The sequence below is a fragment of the Phalacrocorax aristotelis genome, chromosome 3, assembly GCF_949628215.1.
Source record: "Phalacrocorax aristotelis chromosome 3, bGulAri2.1, whole genome shotgun sequence".
Classification (NCBI taxonomy): Eukaryota; Metazoa; Chordata; class Aves; order Suliformes; family Phalacrocoracidae; genus Phalacrocorax; species Phalacrocorax aristotelis.
Genome location: NC_134278.1, coordinates 48949272 through 48968942, shown reverse-complemented (window position 1 = coordinate 48968942; position 19671 = coordinate 48949272). Strand labels below are relative to the sequence as shown.

The 19671-nt window shown below is 39.7% G+C and overlaps 1 protein-coding gene across 6 annotated transcripts in view; it reads right to left on the bottom strand.

Moving 5' to 3' along the window:
- LIN28B (lin-28 RNA binding posttranscriptional regulator B) overlaps positions 1-19671 on the bottom strand; it is an 88377-nt gene that overhangs the window by 33231 nt on the left and 35475 nt on the right. For all 6 annotated transcript variants that reach the window (XM_075087363.1, XM_075087364.1, XM_075087361.1 and 3 more), the window contains exon 3: positions 12197-12381. In XM_075087363.1, the coding sequence (XP_074943464.1) occupies positions 12197-12381 (185 nt within the window). The remainder of the gene's footprint in view (positions 1-12196; positions 12382-19671) is intronic.

Genomic DNA, 19671 nt, shown 5'->3' with positions numbered 1-19671 from the left:
AAGAGTCAGCATCTTTAACCACAGATACGTATGTTTTAAATGTTTCTAATATCTACATTTCAAAGTACCATTTTTCCACGCCAAGCATTTTTAAACACGATTTGTTTTCTTGTAAGGGTGAAAGTGTGAGATTAGCTAACTCAGAAAATGAAACAGTACCAGTTTATACAAATTTTACTGATTATTAGTGATACTGCTACCTCATTTTCTTGCCATAATCAGCCATACAACAGATTCCTTACTGCTTGTTTGGTCAATGAGCGTACAGCTCTCATTAAAAAAAAAAAAGGCCAGATGTTTCTCTTCCGTGCATAAATGAAATGTATAGATTGTAAAGGAGAAAGATAACTTCATGAGGCTCCAGTGAGTTAGAAATACAGGGATAACAAGAATGAACCATTTGATAAAATTATTTCTGAGCTCCAAGTAAAATTTGTATGTTACACAATGTACATAAGGACAAAAATTCTAAAAGTGAAGTGATTAATGACACTCCCACATTTAGTAACATAAAATACCACTGAACTATTTAACAAAAAATAAATTAAAACACTCTGTGGATTCTTTTTTGACTTGGAAAACTAAAATGCTTAGCACATTTTAAGTAGTTATTAAAAAGAGACGTAGGCACATATTCCCAGCAAGTATCATGTGAGCAGCTAACCATGATTTCTCCAAAAATATATCAAGGCACAAAAACACGGAAAACGAGCCTGATCAACAAGAAATTAAAGATTTTTCATGTACTTTCTAGAAAAAAGTTATTTACAAAATCTAACTCAGGAAAAAGAATGCAAATAAAATTAAACCTTTAAGAAGGTAAATAAATACTTATATCCAAACTATATACAATTTCTAATCCTATTGCCAACTACTGATGATTCCCTCCCATTGACAGAAGAAGTAACACTGCCTAATTTTATAGAACTCATCTCATTATGCAGAAACAGGCTGACACACACACACACACTCTATTGTTTTGTTTTACTTTATTAGTTTAGCACAACAAAAAGGCAGAGGTACTAATTTTAAACACTAGCAAACCTGAGGCTGAATTTGAAATATTGAACTATTTCAGGTTTTTTTTGTATTGGTTAAAAGATATCCATTTATCATTGAGGAAATCAAAGCATTCTAGTTAAACTTTGATGCAAAGGCTGTTGCAACATTAATTGCAGACAATGAAATAAGAGCAGTCTGTGGTTTGCTATTGTTTTCAGAACTGTCTGAATTAGATTAAATGCTTAGCATTTAAACTGTCCAACAGCTAAAAGAGTAAAACTCCAACTAACTTCCAGGCTAAAGAAAGCCATTCAGCACAAGATCAGTGCAACCTAAATCAATTTTTGTACTTTCAGCTATTCATTGTAGAAGTTCCAGTGCCAGGCGACTCAACACCAGTAAGATTATAAATGAATGGAGATCAAAGAAAAGAAATTGTTTAGCTCACTCCCATATTTCATAGTGACCCTTCACAACTCTTTCCTCCTTAACCATTCCACAGGTCTGTTACTGAGCAAACCCAGCTCCCTCTACTCCATCAATAACGCCAGCCTCGGCTCGCTCTTCCTCCAGCTTGGCCACGGCCACCTTTGCTCTCTCTTGCACATGTATGTGCAGTTTCTTCTGCAAAACCAGTCCCTTCATTCACGTCCTTCAGTGTCACAGTACGGTTTCAAAGGAAAAACATTCCAAAACCCCAAGCCTAGCTGCTAGTCAGAGGAGCATTCAGGCTAATTTCTACCCATTACCTACAAATTCAGCATTCAAAAAAAACGAGGAAACAATTTAGACCATAGTAACAGCCTGTGAAACATATGATAAGATGCGAGTTCTCCTACATCACCTTTTCTCATTTCGTGCAGGAAAGGTAAGACAGTTATTGTATACTACTTTTTTAGCCTACTTACTTCAATGCCTAGGCTCACCACTGAATCCAGCTAAATCTTGAACATGATACATAAGTACTGACTTTGGGGCTCTCACTAAGGTATCTTCATGTGTTACACATATTAATTACTTTGCAGTGGCTATAGGCAATTGTATGGTTTAATTGGTCTCAAGGAAATGCACAGGATTCTGGAGCACAAAAAAAGCACCAAAGTTGCTTTCCAGATGAGCCTTATTCTAGGTGCCCAATTTGAAACATTAGAGCCCACAGAGCGCTTACTATTTATATAGCACCCGATACATTTAGGACAAAGCTCAAACTGAGCAACTGTTACAGCTGGGAGCATTCGGTGGTTCTGCAAAACGATCTCCAGATGTGTCAGGTTTGTCACCCAGTAAACGAGGAACACACAATAAGCAGACTACTGCAGAAAGTCCCACTTCAGATCAGCTGGACTCAACCTCAGTCTTCGTGGGACTGCAAAGTAGGAGCTTAGCTCTCACTTACACTTCATCTCCTTGTACATTAGCTCTTGACTTGTAGCAATCTTTCAAAATGGAGGAAATTTTCATGCAATCCCTGTCTGTGCCAGAGGGGATTCAGGATTCCCCGCACTCCCTGAAGAGTGCTCTAACTACCAGCTTTGAGGTGATCATCTGGAGACTGGGAAAACTTGGTGCTCACACTGACACCATTTTCAATGGTCTGTTCTCCCCTCCCCAAGCCCTTCTCTTCCCTCTCCTTCCTGATCTCCACCTGTATGTGTTTTCATATTTCTGCTCCATCCTAATTCTTCTCCCTATCCATTGCCCTTGAAATATCTTCCTGTCACCCTGCCTCAGGGATCACGGACATCACAGGAGCATTTCTATGTGAGCTCCACTGTCTCGTCTCTGAACAGCTTTCCATCACCAGAAGAAGCAACTGCAAAGTCCCACTCAGTCCTGCTACTGCCGGATGGAGGATGCCACATTGCTTAAACAGGTGCCTTCGCCCCCCGCCAATAAACCTACCTTTCCTGGTGTCAATATGCCCTTAAACCCAGTATTTCTTTCAGTACACAGCCTATGTCTCATTACCTGCTTAAGAAGTGCTCCAGCACGCTGTAGGTGCAATTAGCGGGGTGGAGAGCGTGCACAGTGGGATTAGCAGTAGCGTGCCTGTATCACCACTACAGAGATGACTACCTCCATGACACATTCCTCTTATATAATGAGCTGCTGAGCTTCTTGACAAAATAAGGTATCGAAGTAAATTCACATTTTTAAATGATTCATATTTAAGTAGGTTTGATCTTTAAGTGTCAAGGACAGAAACATGAAGCCACAGCTAATAAAAGAAACAGCTGTAGCAATTTGGAATTATATTACCGCACAGACTTTATTAATTTGAAGTTAAAGGGCTCCAGAACTTTTATTCCTTCTGAAAAGTTTCAGATTCATCAACAGTGGTAAATCAAAGGCAACATTTTGGGAATGTCTGATTTAGCAGCTATGCTACAATTCCGTTTTCTCCAACTTTCAAGTTCTTGCTATCTTTTTAAAACAGGCCAAGATCTATGGCAGATTCTTCCATCATCTGGAATCACCATTATAATCTTTCCTTCATGTTGTATATTTATTACATGCTTTGAGTATCTTTGCTAGCTGATGCTGGAGTGCAACGCATGAAGAAAAGCAAGGAAATGCAACTGTTTTCCTAAAATTTGGGGTTTAAGTATTTACACTGAACATTTTTGTAGTAAATACAGCATGAACTGTGTGCACCTTTTTAAAAGACAATTTGTTCTGCAAGCAGTTCTGCTCACAGTTCACTGAGAGCTATAGCGTGTCATGAGCAAAAATCAGCACAGGCTGTAGTCAGGGTCAAGATCAGCTTAAAAAGAAATTTCCACGATTGGGGAAACCTTTTCAAATAATGCCCTCTTCCCTACTACTTTCAAAGCACAGGCTTAAGTATTTACTGACTTGGGCCCTAAAAATGTATGCCCTTTTTTTATTCTTGTCTACTTGAAAGTAGTGTATTTGTATAGTAGTAAGATATTTAATAGCAAGAGAGAATTCTGAATCGAGGAAGGTGACAGGCATATTAGGAAGATTTTTAGAAACAGAAACAATGTTTTGTAAACTATTTACTGAAATACTTTTAACATACACTCTACTGAAGTTATGCATAATCTCTGTCGAATTGTGCAAAGTTCTCAATTATTTCTTGCTTCTAAATTCCTTCAGATGTGGGGAATCATTACTACAGGTAAGACTCCAGTGTGATCATTAGACACATCAGTACACCATAGCAAAGGCCTGAATATATATTGGTACTTTACTGTAAACAAGAGCGAGCTCATCCCTTGATTAAAGGGGTGAAATACTCAGAAAACACAAGGCCTGAAAAGACATGTGATCAAAGAAAAATATTCTGCATTCCCAAAACTGTGTGTGTACTTAAGAAACCCATCTGCTGTGCAGGGACAGCTTTACTCTTCATGAGGCTGTATAAAAATGACACCTGCCTACTCACTTCATCTGTTCCTTGTACATTTTCAGAATTATATCTACTTACTTTAGCATCAAATTTGGATATCTTATTATAAACACTATGAAAAATTTGGGACCTATCCCTTCTTAACTGTATACTCATACAAACAGATACCAGAGACAACTTTATTCAGACTTTACTTTGTTCTTAATATAAGTTTGCAATGAAGAAAATTAGGCTTAGATAGCACTTAGTGATATCTTTGCCACCAGGTTCCCAGCTCCTGCTTTAATGCAGAAATTTGTGTTCACTTGAAGTATGTAAATAGCCCTATCAGAAGGCACATCTGATGGAAAGGAAGCATGTATTTTCTTGTATTTTGTTGATTTCTGCACCTAACTGCAAAGCCCAGTTCCCACCTGCACCCGAGGGAGCAGGCTGAAACACCGCGTGGTCATGCAGGTTCACCAGCAATGTGGTATCTGAAATAAGCCCTTACTTTCAAGTCGCCTTGTGGTGAATTTTGTAGTTAAAAGCACGTGAAACAAGAGAACAGCTCTTCAAATGAACGAGGAAATGCCTGTATCACCACCCAGCACACTAGTGTGCCTGGGTACCCCGAAATAATTCTAACTGACCTTTGTCTCAGCAGCAGTGCAGCTTAGCCTGCATCTAACCATGGGCACTCGGCTTTACAAATTAAACAATGTTCTCTACATTTGATATTTGGAATGGGATTTCCTAGCGTGTCTTCTGAAAGACAAAACCTTTTATTCTAATGTTACACGTATTGTTATGCACAACTGCAACCATTCCTACTCCTAGCTCCAACATTCAAGTACTGATCTTTCGGTTCTGCATCCTGGCTCCTGACTGTTTGAGCTATGGAAGCAGGCAGGAAGGGAAAGCCATTGTCGTTTGAGGAAGGCAACTCCTGATGCTGCATGCTGGATCTGAGGGTAGAAGCTAGGCTAGCCCTGGCTTGCTGCCTTCTGAGAGGCGAGGCTTTCCTACTTGTGCTCTCGCTCTGGGGCACTCATTCTACCACAGCTCTACCCCTGGCATTTCCAGAAGACTGAAGTTTAACTACAGTCTACGCTGGAGGTGGAATCATGCCATATAGTGTATAGTCCATAGATATTGGGCACTATACACAACAGCCAGTGGCAGTTGTTTTGTCTTTCCTCCCCTTAAACCACCTTCCTTTCATCTTTTGAGGAAGAAAATACCCAGCCTTGGAGATCTGATTCTGTTCTCATCAGGCTGGACAGACCGAGTCCTGGAAGCACGCCGTCTGTTTGGTATGCAGGAAGGCTGTGGCTGCTGAGCCTCCTTAAACACAGATGGATGATGCAGACATTTTAACAAGGGCCGTCTAATTAACATATGCAGTAACACTTTTCAGAGGCTTCTAACTTAGACTTGGATGGGTCTGCACAAAGACAAGGAAAGATTAACCCCCTGCCCTAGAGATCCATCTCCAAGCCAGCTTGAATCAACCCTCCGATCCTCAGCACCAAGTGGCAGCTATTTTTAAGTTACCTCTTTTTTAACCCTATTAATAAAGCCCTCTGGTTTTATCCCACTCTTTGAAAAACACGAACTGTTGCTAAACCTTCCAAAAAGTTGTCAGCCTGAAAAAAGAGCAAGTATGGAATACTTTGTGCCTAATGATTGCAGTCCAGCAAAGATATAACCTTCTTAAAGTACAGGAGTAGTCGAAAGCTCGCGGGCTTTTGGGGTTTTGCCTCTTTGGTTTTTTTTAAATCCAACAGTGTTCTGCTGCACCTGTTATGAGCAGTTCGTACTAGTTTAGTGGCTTATTATGGGACAGTCGGCAAATATCAACAATAAGATCTTGTAAGAAAGCACATCTGAGACTGGTGTTTATCCCCCTTTCTAGCCTATTGTCTAAGTGTGAAAATTATTTACTATATAAAACTCTGCACAAATAATACCGAATTTTGCTTGAGGATAGGAGAGGAAGTTGCATCCAACAACTCAGATACTTAACACATCATCTAATTGTCTTTTACAGATTAGGTGTTGATACCGAAGAAACGCCTAAACCACTAATTGCCAGAGATGGAAAGCTATACCTCCCTATTTCTTGCAATCTATCCTTAAACACACGCTCCTGTTGGAAAGAGGATAATAGGCTAGAAGGGCCTCATTTCATATGGCAGTTTTCATTTAAAAGAACAAAACTATGGTGGTCTTTGCAGTCCATAAGCCTAAGAGGGTCTCGGACATCACTGAAAACAGGAACTAAACATCCAACAGAATCACTGTGAAGCTGGTTAAAAACAAACAGCCAAGAAAATGCCCTACACTTGAAAAATGGGAAAAGCAAGAATGAAGGCTGGAAAGCAAGAAATTCTTACGATCTAAACAAAGTGAGAGAGAGTCAGGGAGAAGGGGGAGGTGTTCACGTTTTAATTTCTGAAACACCACACTTGAGTAAGGTCCTTTTGCAAGGCTGTAGTTTTAAGAAATCTGTGTAAAAGGCATACGACTTCTGCATTACTTTTGTGTCAGCTTCCTCTTTAGAAAATGGCAGAACTGTAAACACAATCTACCTTGGAGAGGAGCAGGAAAATTCAACAGTGACATACTGACACCATTTTGTGCCAAGGGCTACCACTCCCTGAACTTTTCATCTGTTTCTCTGGACAGCTGGGTGCTCTCGTTCCAGCTGCCCCCTGTTTCGCCCTGCTGTTGTTTAGGTCCTGCCCAAAGCGGATCCCTGGGGCTGGCTGAGGGCAGGAGTGTATGTGCCCCCTGCGTCATAGCTGTGTGCGGTGACCGCCGGCCTGGCCTTGCTTCCCAGCTCTCAGACGAAGGGACTCTGAAGGGCTTCCCCCACCCGCCTCGGCCCCATCTGTCTGTTAAGCACAGTTTTTATGAGCTTCTCCCATTTCAGTAGTAGTTCAGGGCTCTCCTTCCCAGCCTGTACCACTCCCATTCTCATCTACTTCACAAAAATCTGCTTGGCTTGAGCCATAAGAGGCTATTCTATGAAAATTAAATTATACACTTGAGTGTGATGCAGTCAATACAGGTAGAATTGATATAGTCTCAGGTTTGAAGTGACTTTGTATCTTGCAACTTTGCTATCCTAAACTAGCTCTCCCAGTCCTGTTTAACTTCAGTCCAAATGTCCTCCACAGCACTCCACCATGCCATCATCTCTGCCTGCATCACACTGGTTTAGAGGTTGTTTGTGCAGATCACAAGCTTGTAAAGACAACTTTTAAGATTTTCTTATTATAGTCTGACTTCATATCATCCGCAAAATGTCTTCAGATACTAAATCCATTTTCTCTCTGACTCAGACACAAACTAATTTTAAGTGACAGTTCATCAGGGAAGTATTATATTATTTAATTACAGCCCCCCTTCCCTAAGTGGCTGTATTTCCACCTGATTGGTCATTTAGAGATATGTTGTTCTTCACTTGAAAATTATGCTTTTGGTCATGTCTAAGAGTTACTGGCAAACACCGTTTATTACATCTTAACACAAAACCACTTCTTTTCTAGTTATCTCTCCTTCATAGACGTCTACACTGGAAAAAGGTTTTTGAAGTGTTACAGCGATGCTGCAGTGCTCATTACTATTTAGCCATCTGAGCTAGAAATACAAGTTATTTCACTGCTGTACTCCCAGAACATAATTCAGCATCATCATTTATCCAGTGGCAATGCTTTGTTAAACTCCCCCATTTCCAGCAGCTCCCAACTCCCTCCCTCAGAGTTTACTTTCAGGGCTGTGCTATAAACAAAGTCAGCAAAATGTTTCATGTCAAACCCAAAATCTCACAACATCCTGCTTACTTGTTGCATGTTTAAATCCAAACCACTTACTGATACAGCTGTGTCACCTGTGCTAGAAAGCTTCTCTGCCACAAGTGTGATGTTAGCAGAAGGTAGCTTAGGACTGAAATGTCATGAACTAGAACCAGGAGATGGAGATACACCCTTAATAATTTCTTTCTTCGCGCTTTATTTTATTGCTTCCATTTTGGCATAAATACTTCAAAAAGAAAAAAAAGACAAAAGATTTGTCATCTTCCCTGTACCCCTGAAATGCTTCCCTCGAAGCACACGCCAAGTTGAGCAGATACAGCACTACAGACACTCTGCTGAAAAAGTATCCAACTTTGAGCTCCTACTAGGAGTATTTACATATACTGGATAATACCTTTAGGTCCCAAAGATAACTCGAGCTTCTAGTCCTGTGAGCATCATCCATCATCTTTGTTAATATTGTGCCTAAGGTCTGTGGCTCTAATTTATGTAAACATACACTGCACTATGGAATACTTTCCCAGCTACATACACTTATAAAAATAAATGAAAATTACAACTGGTAAAATGATGCTTTACCCAGTTTCATTTTAAGTCACATACAAATGCTGGGAGTGGTTTTTTTTGTTTTTGTTTTGTTTAAAAACAAGCAAATTTTTTTCCCTTCCTCTCTTTTGCCTCCTCCATTCTGAGATGGTGGCCTATGTTCTGATTTAATTTATTCTGCTCTAAATAGAGATTTCACTGACTTGCCTACAAGTTACTGAGCAGGTGATTAAGGTGTGAATTCAGAGTACTTTATCTTTTCTGCATCAGCTCCCTGCGGTCATTCCTAGAGAGCAGCATAGCGTGCTTTTGTGTCAGCTCACTGTCAAAGTTCAGCAAAACACACCGTGTTCACCATGAGTTAAGAGATCCTACAAAGGGCGCCGCAACCTGCTGCAATGTAACACGTTGCAAATTCATCCCTGGGCTTACTTTGGTAGAGACCAGCCCCTAGAGCTGCCACTGTGCACAGCTGCCATAACACACCACTTCTGAACCTAGGCACTTGTCAGATGCAAATCCCAGCCGAGTCTTGCTCAGAAACCTGCCCTCTAGCCCAGATTAAGCTGTTGTAATATCCACGTATCTTATGTATTTTTTCACAGTGTCTAGAGTAAAGTAAGGTCTGGGAACTTAAAGCTTGCAGGCTGCTTATAACTGCAGCTTCATTTCACACGGACCACAAAAGACTTTCCCTTCCTCACCCTGGCATGTGCTAGCATCCTGGCTTGGAAAGATGCCAATGTGGTCAATATCACCAACAGCAATTACAAAGCATTCCCACCTATGTTATAAAACTAACATGGCCCACATTAACTCTGAAGGGGAAATATTATCACAGCAAGGTCCCCACAGCAACAACACTGCAAATTACAGAGACTCAAAGTTTGTTGTGGAAGCACCACAAAATCTACCAAAAAGCACCAATGTTTAGTCACCTCAGTGTCATGACTTCCCCCCCGCACATATTGCTGCTTTTCCCTTTCTTTATCCTGCCTTTCTGTGGGATAGAGGTTTCTTCTCCTATTTCTCTTTCTATAAGAAAAGAATATCCTTTATCCTTATCCTATCTCTTTCTATAGGAGATTTCTCTTCCTATTTCTGTCAGTCTTCCCTTCTGCCTTAAACCACACCTGCACCATTAATAAAGGCATGGGATCCATTCAAATGGGATCCATTTTAAAAGATGCAGCAAGGCTGGGCCCGCACACTGTTACCAATGATAATGTAGAGAAGAGACAACAGACAAGAACATGGAATTAGCTTTCAGAAATGGAGGCAGTTCTCACAGAACAACAGCAATCTTCAAGAAATTTTCCACTACATGTTGGACGTGCACTTTTTTATTGGCCCGGCGTTTAATCAGAACCAATTTTCCTTCAAGCAAAGACACTGCTCCTCGCTGAGGGATAATGTCAATGCTACTCCAGACATTTCAAATTTCAAGCTTTTTTTGGCATCTTATGACTGAAGTGTAAGAATTTTGAGACAGAAGTGGGTAGATGTTTTTGCCCATGTTCTCATATTCAGATTAATTCAATTTAGTTTTGAATTTTTCCTTCTTTAAAGGCAAGTGACATGAAAGAGTACCTTGTGTCATGGATCACCCCTCTGCGCTGTTTTTAGGGTATATCTGTTCAATTTTTTCTATGCTTTAGTTATGAAAAAATATAATTGAAAGTAGGATTCATCTTGCCTAACTTTAGACTTGTAAGGGAAGTATCTACAGCATTGGAGCCAGACCCCCTTTGTAGTCCCTGAAGAGAAACAGCCACAAGGCAAGATTCATTCCCAATATTTCAAGATGCTTCCCTAGGATGAAATGAATTGCGCTTTGGAAGTACTGCTTCCTGTGCATCGACCATGCTGTGCACTATAAATATATACATTTGTTCAAATCCCTGTCTCCTTCAACATACAAGTAGACCTGGAAAAACTACAACCTGTCCATTTAAATTTCAAGGTTTTTGAAGCAATGACTGTCTTCCTTCATACACATGTGCAACAAACAGGACAACAGTATCATGACTGCATGGCTGTGGCCTTTATTTGCTGCCACAGTATGAAACATCAAGAACAACGGCAATGCTGATACCCTAAACAGATTAGTAATTACAGTCCATGGAAAACCAATGGTGTAAATAAGAACTATATTGGAAGCCTAGCTAAAAAAAAAAAAACCAAAAAAGAGGGGGAAAAAAGAGAAAAAAAAAAAGATTTTTCACAGCCACTGCATGCAACACAACTCTGAAAGGCCAGATATGGTGAGCAATCAAAAAGAAAGCTTTGTCTGGCTTACAAAGTCTCTCCTTGTTGTGGTTATGGACTCTGATCTGTTACAGCAGCAATAAATTTTGTTCATGGCCTTTAGCTTTTACAAAGGTGAAAGAGGGACAACTATCACGCTGTCTCCAGTCCTTAATTAAAAAAAAAGGGGGAGGGGGAAGAAGCCTTTTAACAGAGGTGGGGACAAGTGGAGTTCAACTGTGGCCAGCAAAGGCTTCTCATCCCGTTTCTCAAGCTACACTGCCTTTCCAGGTGACCCCCTCTTTCCCAAGCTACTCTTTGCTTCAGAATTTGCAACGGAAGAGAGCCACCTCTCAGTCATGCCATACATCAAATACTGCAGGAAAAACTTGACTGTTTGGATGTTCTTACTAGGATCCTTCACAGACTAAATATTCCCCTTGATCTCAGCCATTACAGCTACTGGGCTGGGCAATACCATGAGGGAAAAAGGGAGATTCACCTAAATCCAAGAGCTCTTGGGCAGAAAGGCAGCCCTTGGGGAACTAGATGCAGGTGGCTTTGCAGTGAAGAGGATTACAGAACTTCTTCAAGCCATCAGAGGCAGAAAGTAAAGTAAAACAGTGCAAGTCAGACTGCTGCACTTGTGTATAAAGAAGTGCAGCTCCTGAGATTAACCTGGAATTTGTAAAATAATATTACAACAGTTCTTCAGACCAACAGGCATTAAAACTTTTGAAAACACCTAATACTCTGTTCACCAAGTAAAAATATAATTAATCAAATTATGTACATCTCAACCCTGTCTGTACCACCTACACCTTCTTCTGTCTAAAAGTACTGATGCACAGTTTAAAATCCCACTGCACACAATAATCTCTTTAGCATGCACAATTCTCACTGAAACACGGTGTTATTTCACCTGTATTCAGAATGACCTCTCTTCTCAGTCTAAGAGCAATATTTTCATAATAATATTACATTCCTTTGCAGGCTCCCTCTAATTCAATAAAACATTCTCAAGTAAAACCAATCAAGTGGGTGATTCATGTAGTTGTACAGATACAGCTTAATAAGTTTAATCAAACTACTAGGCTACATGTAAAAGCCAAATTTACATAGATGGGTTTCCTTTCACAAGTGCATAAATGCTGAAAACATAATTTCAAGTAAAACTTGCAAAGAAAAAAAAAAAGGGGGGGGAATATCAAAGTAAGGTAATTACCTATCTCCCTTTGGTTTTCTTTTTTGTACTGTCTTCCCTTTGGGTCGTCTTTCACTTCCTAAACAGGGGCTCCCACCAGGGCCTGTTACCCGTATTGATTCAAGGCCTTTGGAAGATTTCTTAAAAGTAAATTCCACTGGTTCTCCTTCTTTTAGGCTTCTAAATCCTTCCATGTAAAGCTTGCTCTGTAAATAGGAAAAATATTCTTGGTTACCATTGCCTTAAAAACAATATTTACAGTCATAATCAACAGGATTAATTCTTTATCTACTACCCTAGAATATATACAGGCTGAGTAACAGTTTCCTCTGTGTTTACTATAGCAGACAATACTACAAATTGTAGTCCTGGACACACTAAAACACTATTCAACACTAAACAAGTGACAAGAAACTGTTTTCAGAATCAACAAAACTGAAATAACATTTTCCTTTTCTGTGATGAATGCTATAGATGTAAAAAGCAGAAAAAATGCTGTATTCATAAAACCCCTGTCTAACAGGCATCGGGAACTGAAAAGGCTTTTTAAACAAAATGTTCACTTCAGAGCTAATTCGTTTTTTATTAAAATTATCAGAATTTTTATTCCTTGTATCTGGGACAGGGTTCTGCTGCTCTGAAAATGAATCAAAGACACAATGAGCATGAGAGGCAGGAGGAAGGCATTCTGAACAAAGTCCACCAAAATGGGCAATTCAAATATCCCTAATGAGATACTAGATTTCTGTTCACTACCCCAAAAAATCTTACCTAGTTAGCATAATTTAGGTATGGATTTGTATTTTCATTCACAGAAAAGGAAATTATCATCATCAGGACAAGTCAAATAAATACTGATAAATCTTTTGATATTACACGGAAGCAGCAAAATCCTGGACAAGCTGAAGTCAACAGTAACACCATTGATTTTGAAGCAATGAAAATGTTCATCTCAATTCCTAATAAATTATGTACAATACTAAGTCTACATCCCAGGACAAATCTGATGAATCAAACTCTTAAAAAAAAAATAACTTGATGATAATTTTATTTTTTCAAAAGAAATAATGATAGACACTGGTTGCACTGAAAGTTTATTTTAAAAGTTACACGTTACATGAATGAGATCAGTTGGACTCACAGAGAATATTACAGAACCCATCGATTTCCAAACACTTGTACTTTTTGCATGAGTGTTATGAAACATGTCGTCTTCTTTTGCTCATGAACTCTTCATAGCAAAGAGAAAAATATATCCTGACTGATTCTTACTCTGTTCTCTAGCACTCACTTGGCCGTACCATGGAGTCAAGAAGGGAATCTTCACTGCAGGTGCCATCCCACTGAGTCACGTCAGAAAGAGCTGAGTGACTCTAGACTCTGTAAGTCACATCTACTACCCCACAAGGTGCAACGAGGGAATGTGTTCAAATCAGATGGCAATGCCCGACATGGGCTCCCTGTATTCATGTTATGGGTATGGGAGGTCTGCAGCACCCACCAAACACTATTTTAGCAGAGCACAAGAACTGACACCTACGGAGTTCATAGTTCATACATGAAGAGGGAGCTGATCCCTTTGCAAGGATGCACGGAGAACAAGTCAGGAGGCAGCAGGCCTGAGCTGCTTCAGGGGAAACTCCATCCAGACACGAGAAGTTGCTCACTGTGAGAAGAATTAAACAGAGAAGCCCAGAGAAGTAGCCTAGTTCCCTTTGCTGGAAGTAACTAAGGCTCAGCTTAATAGGGTACTGAATAACCTAATCTAAGGCCCTGCCTTTCAGCAAAAGGTTGGACCAGATGGTCTCAAGAGATCCCTTCCAACCTAGACTTTTCTGTGATTCAGATCTCTTAATCCTGAGTGGAATCACACCTGGTCAGAATGGCAAACAGGATTCCAGTTCCTGGTTCTGCAGCAGCTACCTCGGGGAACCTGTGTCACTTAACCTCTCCCTGTCCCTCCAAAGAGGGACACCAATGCAAAGTCTGTTTCCCACAGTACTAATAGACTAAGTTAAAAATTATAAAATAATCGGGAATATTTATTTTAATTAAACCAGGTGAAAGCACACGCACCTTTGCTTCCAAAAACCCTAAGTACCGGACCAGCTCAGTTCTCACAGTCTACCCAGCAGCAACCATTCATAACACAACACGGCACTACCAATGCCAGTCTGACAGAGGGACTCAGTTGCTTATATTTTTTCCAGCAGCCAAAAGTAAGCAAGAACACAGCTTCACTGTTTAGGATGAGGGGTGTTTTTGCAAATCCAGTTGTGCAGCTTCCACCGAATGTTGTAAGTGTGAAGCATAAGGCAAATAGTTGAGTTTCTCGGTGAGAGGTTGAGCACTGTTTAAAAGGGGGTGGGTGGGGAAACATACTCATGGAAGAAGAAATATATAATATCTGTTCCCTGAATCATATGCTTGGCTGTTTTTTAAAGAGAAAATATAAGGTACAAAAATGGAAATATGCAAATTTTCTCACTAATACAACTGGAAGACAGTAATTCTACATAACCAATGAAACAAGCCATGCAGGAAGGCAATATTATTTCAAGCAAGCCCTCCACTTTGGAATGTCTGTATAGCAATAAGGGGATCTTTGTCACAATGAAGAAACATCCAAGTTCAGAATATGCCGAAAGATGACACAACCACTCATCAACTGAAACAACAGATTCTGCCTGTGGCGTGGATCCATTCCTAGGTCCATTCACACCTCTTCAGCAGCCACCAGGGAAAACCCTGCTAAAAGGAAAGAACTGAACAACATGTATTTTGTCCCAAACTAAAACATATCATTAAACTTTCCAAAACTAGACAATTTTGACAACACAGATGGGTGCTAAGCAGGAGGGGAACCTCAAGCAGATAAGCATAAGCCCTTATTTCTCAGTTATACCGAACACAGCATGGATGCTTTTGTCTTTTTGTTTAATTACAACTTAATGAAGATATAATTAAGTCTCAGCAATACTGAAGTGTTTTTCTTTTCTGAGTTTCACTGTTATAAAACAAATACCAGAAGGTTGACATTCGATATACACATAACAGTATGTCTTCTACTTTACTTCAAAAGAAAGAAGCACTTCTTTAAAACACAACCTAAACCAGGGCATTATTAGTGCTCTAAAATGTTTTTATTTTTCTCATTTCGCTTCTAGAAACACAACTTTTATTTCCAAACAAAGCACTATATTTATAACAGGGATTTTAAAATATATTTCAAAGTCAAAGTAATGGAACAATTATGCTTACATAAATCACATCTTATGCAAGTGCACTTTTTTTTTCATTTTTTTCAAGCACTTTTAATAACAGAAAATTTTGGGAAAAAAAACCCCAACACTCCAAATGACTTCCACAGTACTCTCCTTGAATACACCTCAGCAGCTTTTCAGTGTTTTAGATGGATTTGGTGCTGTCTGACTTACTGTGTAAATATATACTACCGCGTTCTCAGCCAGCTCATGGTGAGAGTCTCTGAGGGTGCAATAACAATTCAAAGCCATAGTGAAAAAATGGCATTTGGAAACCAGCAAAACAAATCTAAAACCTGAATCCCTCTTAACTTGTCTGAAGAGCTGGACAAAAATGTCTGTAGAGTTGATAATTTAATGTTGAGAGACCTAGCTCAGTATTTTCCTCACATTACTTAAACAAATAAAACCCACACAATTAAAAGCAGCCAGAGTTTCAAGTCAGTGAACCATTTCTAGAGCCCTGAATGGGGTGCATGGGCACACCGCCAATGAACAAAGGGAAAAACTTAAAAGCAGCATGCTTTTCCTCCTTTCCCTCTCTTTCAGCTGTCAGAGACTTTGCTATTAGTTTTACTGGCAGTCAATACAGTGATTTCAGACTACAGCTTTTTTCCTTTTTCTCTTTTAACTTGACAGTGCCATTTCTGGTGTTTTTTGTTTTTCCTTTTTAAATAGGTATCCTATTATTTCTTGGTATTTTAGCCTATAATGTGAAGTCTCACACACCTCTGTCACAAGCAACGGCCTCGTCCAAAATGCCAGCAATTTCATAAGAGTATTAGCAACAACAAAAAATAGAAGCGGAAAAATCCATGATCACAAGTTCTTGGAAAGCATTTCCCACTACGAAACAAAAATCAAAGCATAACAAATATAAACAGTATTAGCAAGGTGGTCCCAAAGAAAAGTACCATTTCCTGGGCAGTGTCAGGGAGTGCCTACAACTCTCACCCGGCTCTACAAAAGAAAGGAAGTTTGGAATTAAGGCTTATTACAGGGGCCCAATTGCTTCCAATATGCACGCATTACTTTTATTAACGTGCGGGGCGGGAAGGAAGAACATGGTCTCAATAAGTGCCTCCTCATAACTTCTGTGCCATTTCTAAACAGGGCGGTGAACAACTGCTGCCGCAGAGATCAAACTCTTAAGGGGGGGGGGGGGGGGGAGTTATTCGGTGGTATTTGGTTTAGATCATTTATTTTCTGCATCTCTCATTTCTGCCCCTTTTTATCTAGTGATTGATTGATTGTTCAGTACAATGACCAGATGCCACCAGTATGCTGCGTTTCCCAAAGTAAGAAAATGGTTTTCCCTCCAAAATTATCTACAATTAAATCCAGACATGAAGGAAAGCATATCCTGAAGCCCAAACACACTGAAGATCGTAAGAAATTATCTCCAAAACAACCTTGTACAGTTCTGTCAAGAGCTAGCAAACTTTGAGTAAAGCAAGAGCACAGAGTAAGAGGACACAGAAATAAAACAATTTACACTGGATCTATACTAGTGTTCTTACCTGCATTAGGTCAAAAACATAATTTAACTGTTTTACACTGCAATGTTAGGGGAAGTGCTGCAAAATAGTTATCAGCTGCATGATAAAAATCCTGCTGCATGGACTTTTGCTGTCCACCAAAAGTTCACTTTAAGAGGTTTGCGAAGATCACATATTTTTGCAGACAGAATGCTAAAGCCAACAAAAAATCCACTACACTGAAAAACAGCTCCTCCAAGAGCAACATGTAGCTCTGCTGCACTAACACAGAATTCAAAGACCAGGCACCCACAACTCGCCATTGCTCCCGCTGACCTCAAGGTCTTTTTCCTGCTCCTAGAGGCTTATCTTGCACCAAATCTGGCCCTTCTTGGTCCTTGCCATAAGCCAATTGAACTCACTAATCTGACAGGAAACAAACTCAGTTTGGGGGGGTGGGGAATAAGAGGAAGAGGAAACAGGGATAGATTTTTGTTTTTTCCAGTGAGCTAAATCCATTCACAGAAAGGTTCAACGAGCTCCAGGCATACACAGTGGAATAGTAACTTCTGAGATCAGAATGTGTTCCTTAGTATTTTATATAAAAAATAACAATGTACAGTATTTAAAAAATATTTTTAAAGCTCAACAAAATAGAAATTAACTTTCCCTTAAAAATAAAGCTATAAACCACTCTATTTCTCAAAAGATTTGCATTTTAGCTCTTAGGCAATGAAGAGCCATGTACATGAGATGTATACAACATTTATTAGACAGGGCAAGCTATTGCAAGTAACTTAACAGTATGGAAAGAACTGGTACGTAGGCAGTTACCACAACACAGCTGGTACACTGCAATTTCACATCGTTATTTACTTGGAATTTGTTTCTGTCTTGAATTTCCACCTCGACCATAGTCACGTTCATAACCTTGTTCTCATTCATCATCCTGTCACTGTCCCCACACTGTTACTCTTCTTACTGAGAACTGTGCAAAGGTATTTATTTAGCTTTTGAACAAAAGGCACTAATTCAAAATGACCCTCCCTATACAATAGGAGAATTTCTTCTTTCTCAATTTTTTACATGGCTAAAGAAACTTTTACTAACTGCTTTAATTCTTAAGATCTTTAAGTCAACCCTAACTCAGCTTAATACTTTCACAGTTCTTGTTCCACCACAACTTCCAAGAAGTGACTTCCGTTGATAATCTATTCCTCCTTCCTTTTGCATTACCTTTTCTCTACCAATATCCCTCCCAGGAGAAGGTTCTCTGCTATAAGTAGGTAGCTTCCCACAATTGTCCTTTTCCTTTACTTAGGGTTCAAGCTGAACCTTTTCTCCCTTTAAGCCTCCAGTACTTCAGCTCACCTATGTTCACTAACAAGTACTCCTAACTTAACAAATGCTCACCTTAAAAAAAATTGTTGACTTTTTACCATCCCATTTAACTTAAAGCAAATTAACCCAGTTCATGTTTTGTCTTCATTTTTTTTAAATAATCATGGTTTTCTGTAAGGTCAGCAATTCCTTCCAAGTCCAAAATAACACAACTTCTATTCTGAATTACTCTTTTGGCAAGAAAACTACTGACTGTAATGTACAGAAATATCACATCATTATATCATTTATGCTTAAATATAGATCTGGCCTACTACATAGCCTACCTATACTGTTATTATTCCTACTAGAATTCCTCTCTCATAATATTGTTATTATATTGTCTGTATATAAATTCTAAGTCAGAGTTCTACAACAGGTCTTTCATAATCCCTTCCCAAAGTGATTTTGGCCAAACAGATTCTACTGTGTCCGTGCTACTGTTTGTTTCTTTACATGATGCCACTTCATTCACAACACCTTACTAACTTTCTGCACCATTTTCAGTATTTGTGTTCAGGCTATGAATGCTACTTGACCATGTTTCCGCTGCCTCTATATCTGGTTACACATTCAGCACCAGCTGTTCTAGTTTTGTATACTAATGAAAAGAGCCTGGATAATAAACATCTCATTTTCTTCTCCTCCCTGACCTCACCCTCTTTTCTCACTCTAGTAAATATATTTTTTTGTTTGTGTAGCACCTACACAACTATTCCTCTATCACTAGTTTTCACCCTTCCTTTGCTCCTTTGCATCACTGCATGTGCAATTCTCGTTTACCCAATTTTCCTTCTTCTGTGCTTTAATACCAGACGTGAAAATCAAGCCAGCCTCTTCTCCCATTTCTTAGTTTAAGTATTTTCTCATCAGTCATGCTAGGCACAAGATAGAGTTTTAGGACTCAGTTCAGTCAATTCAAAGGGCCGGTTCCTCTTCCCCTGCCTCATTCTCACATTGACTCAGGAACAAAACCGTTTACCTCTTCTTGGTAATGTCAGGTTTTTCTGCTATGTTTCTGCTCCCTGAATCAGTACTAGCAGAGCCAAAAAAACCACCAGCACACCTCAAAAGAACTGCGTGAGTGTGCAACCATGGCAGGTAAGGCTGTCCTGTGTAGCACCTTGCCATCTTGCCACTTATATTGTCTCAGCGATCTCCTGAAACTGCAGCATTAATCCCATACATATAATACCTTCTGATAATACCTTCTGATGTCCGCCCATTGAGAAGCATCTACACTTGATGGTCTCCCAATGGTTGAACATGTCCAAGCTCCCTCCTCACAAGTGTTCCCACGCTACCCACTGACCACAGCACAGACCCGCCCAGGATGGAGGCCCTTCCCTTCCTTCACTCACCACTGAGCTATTCC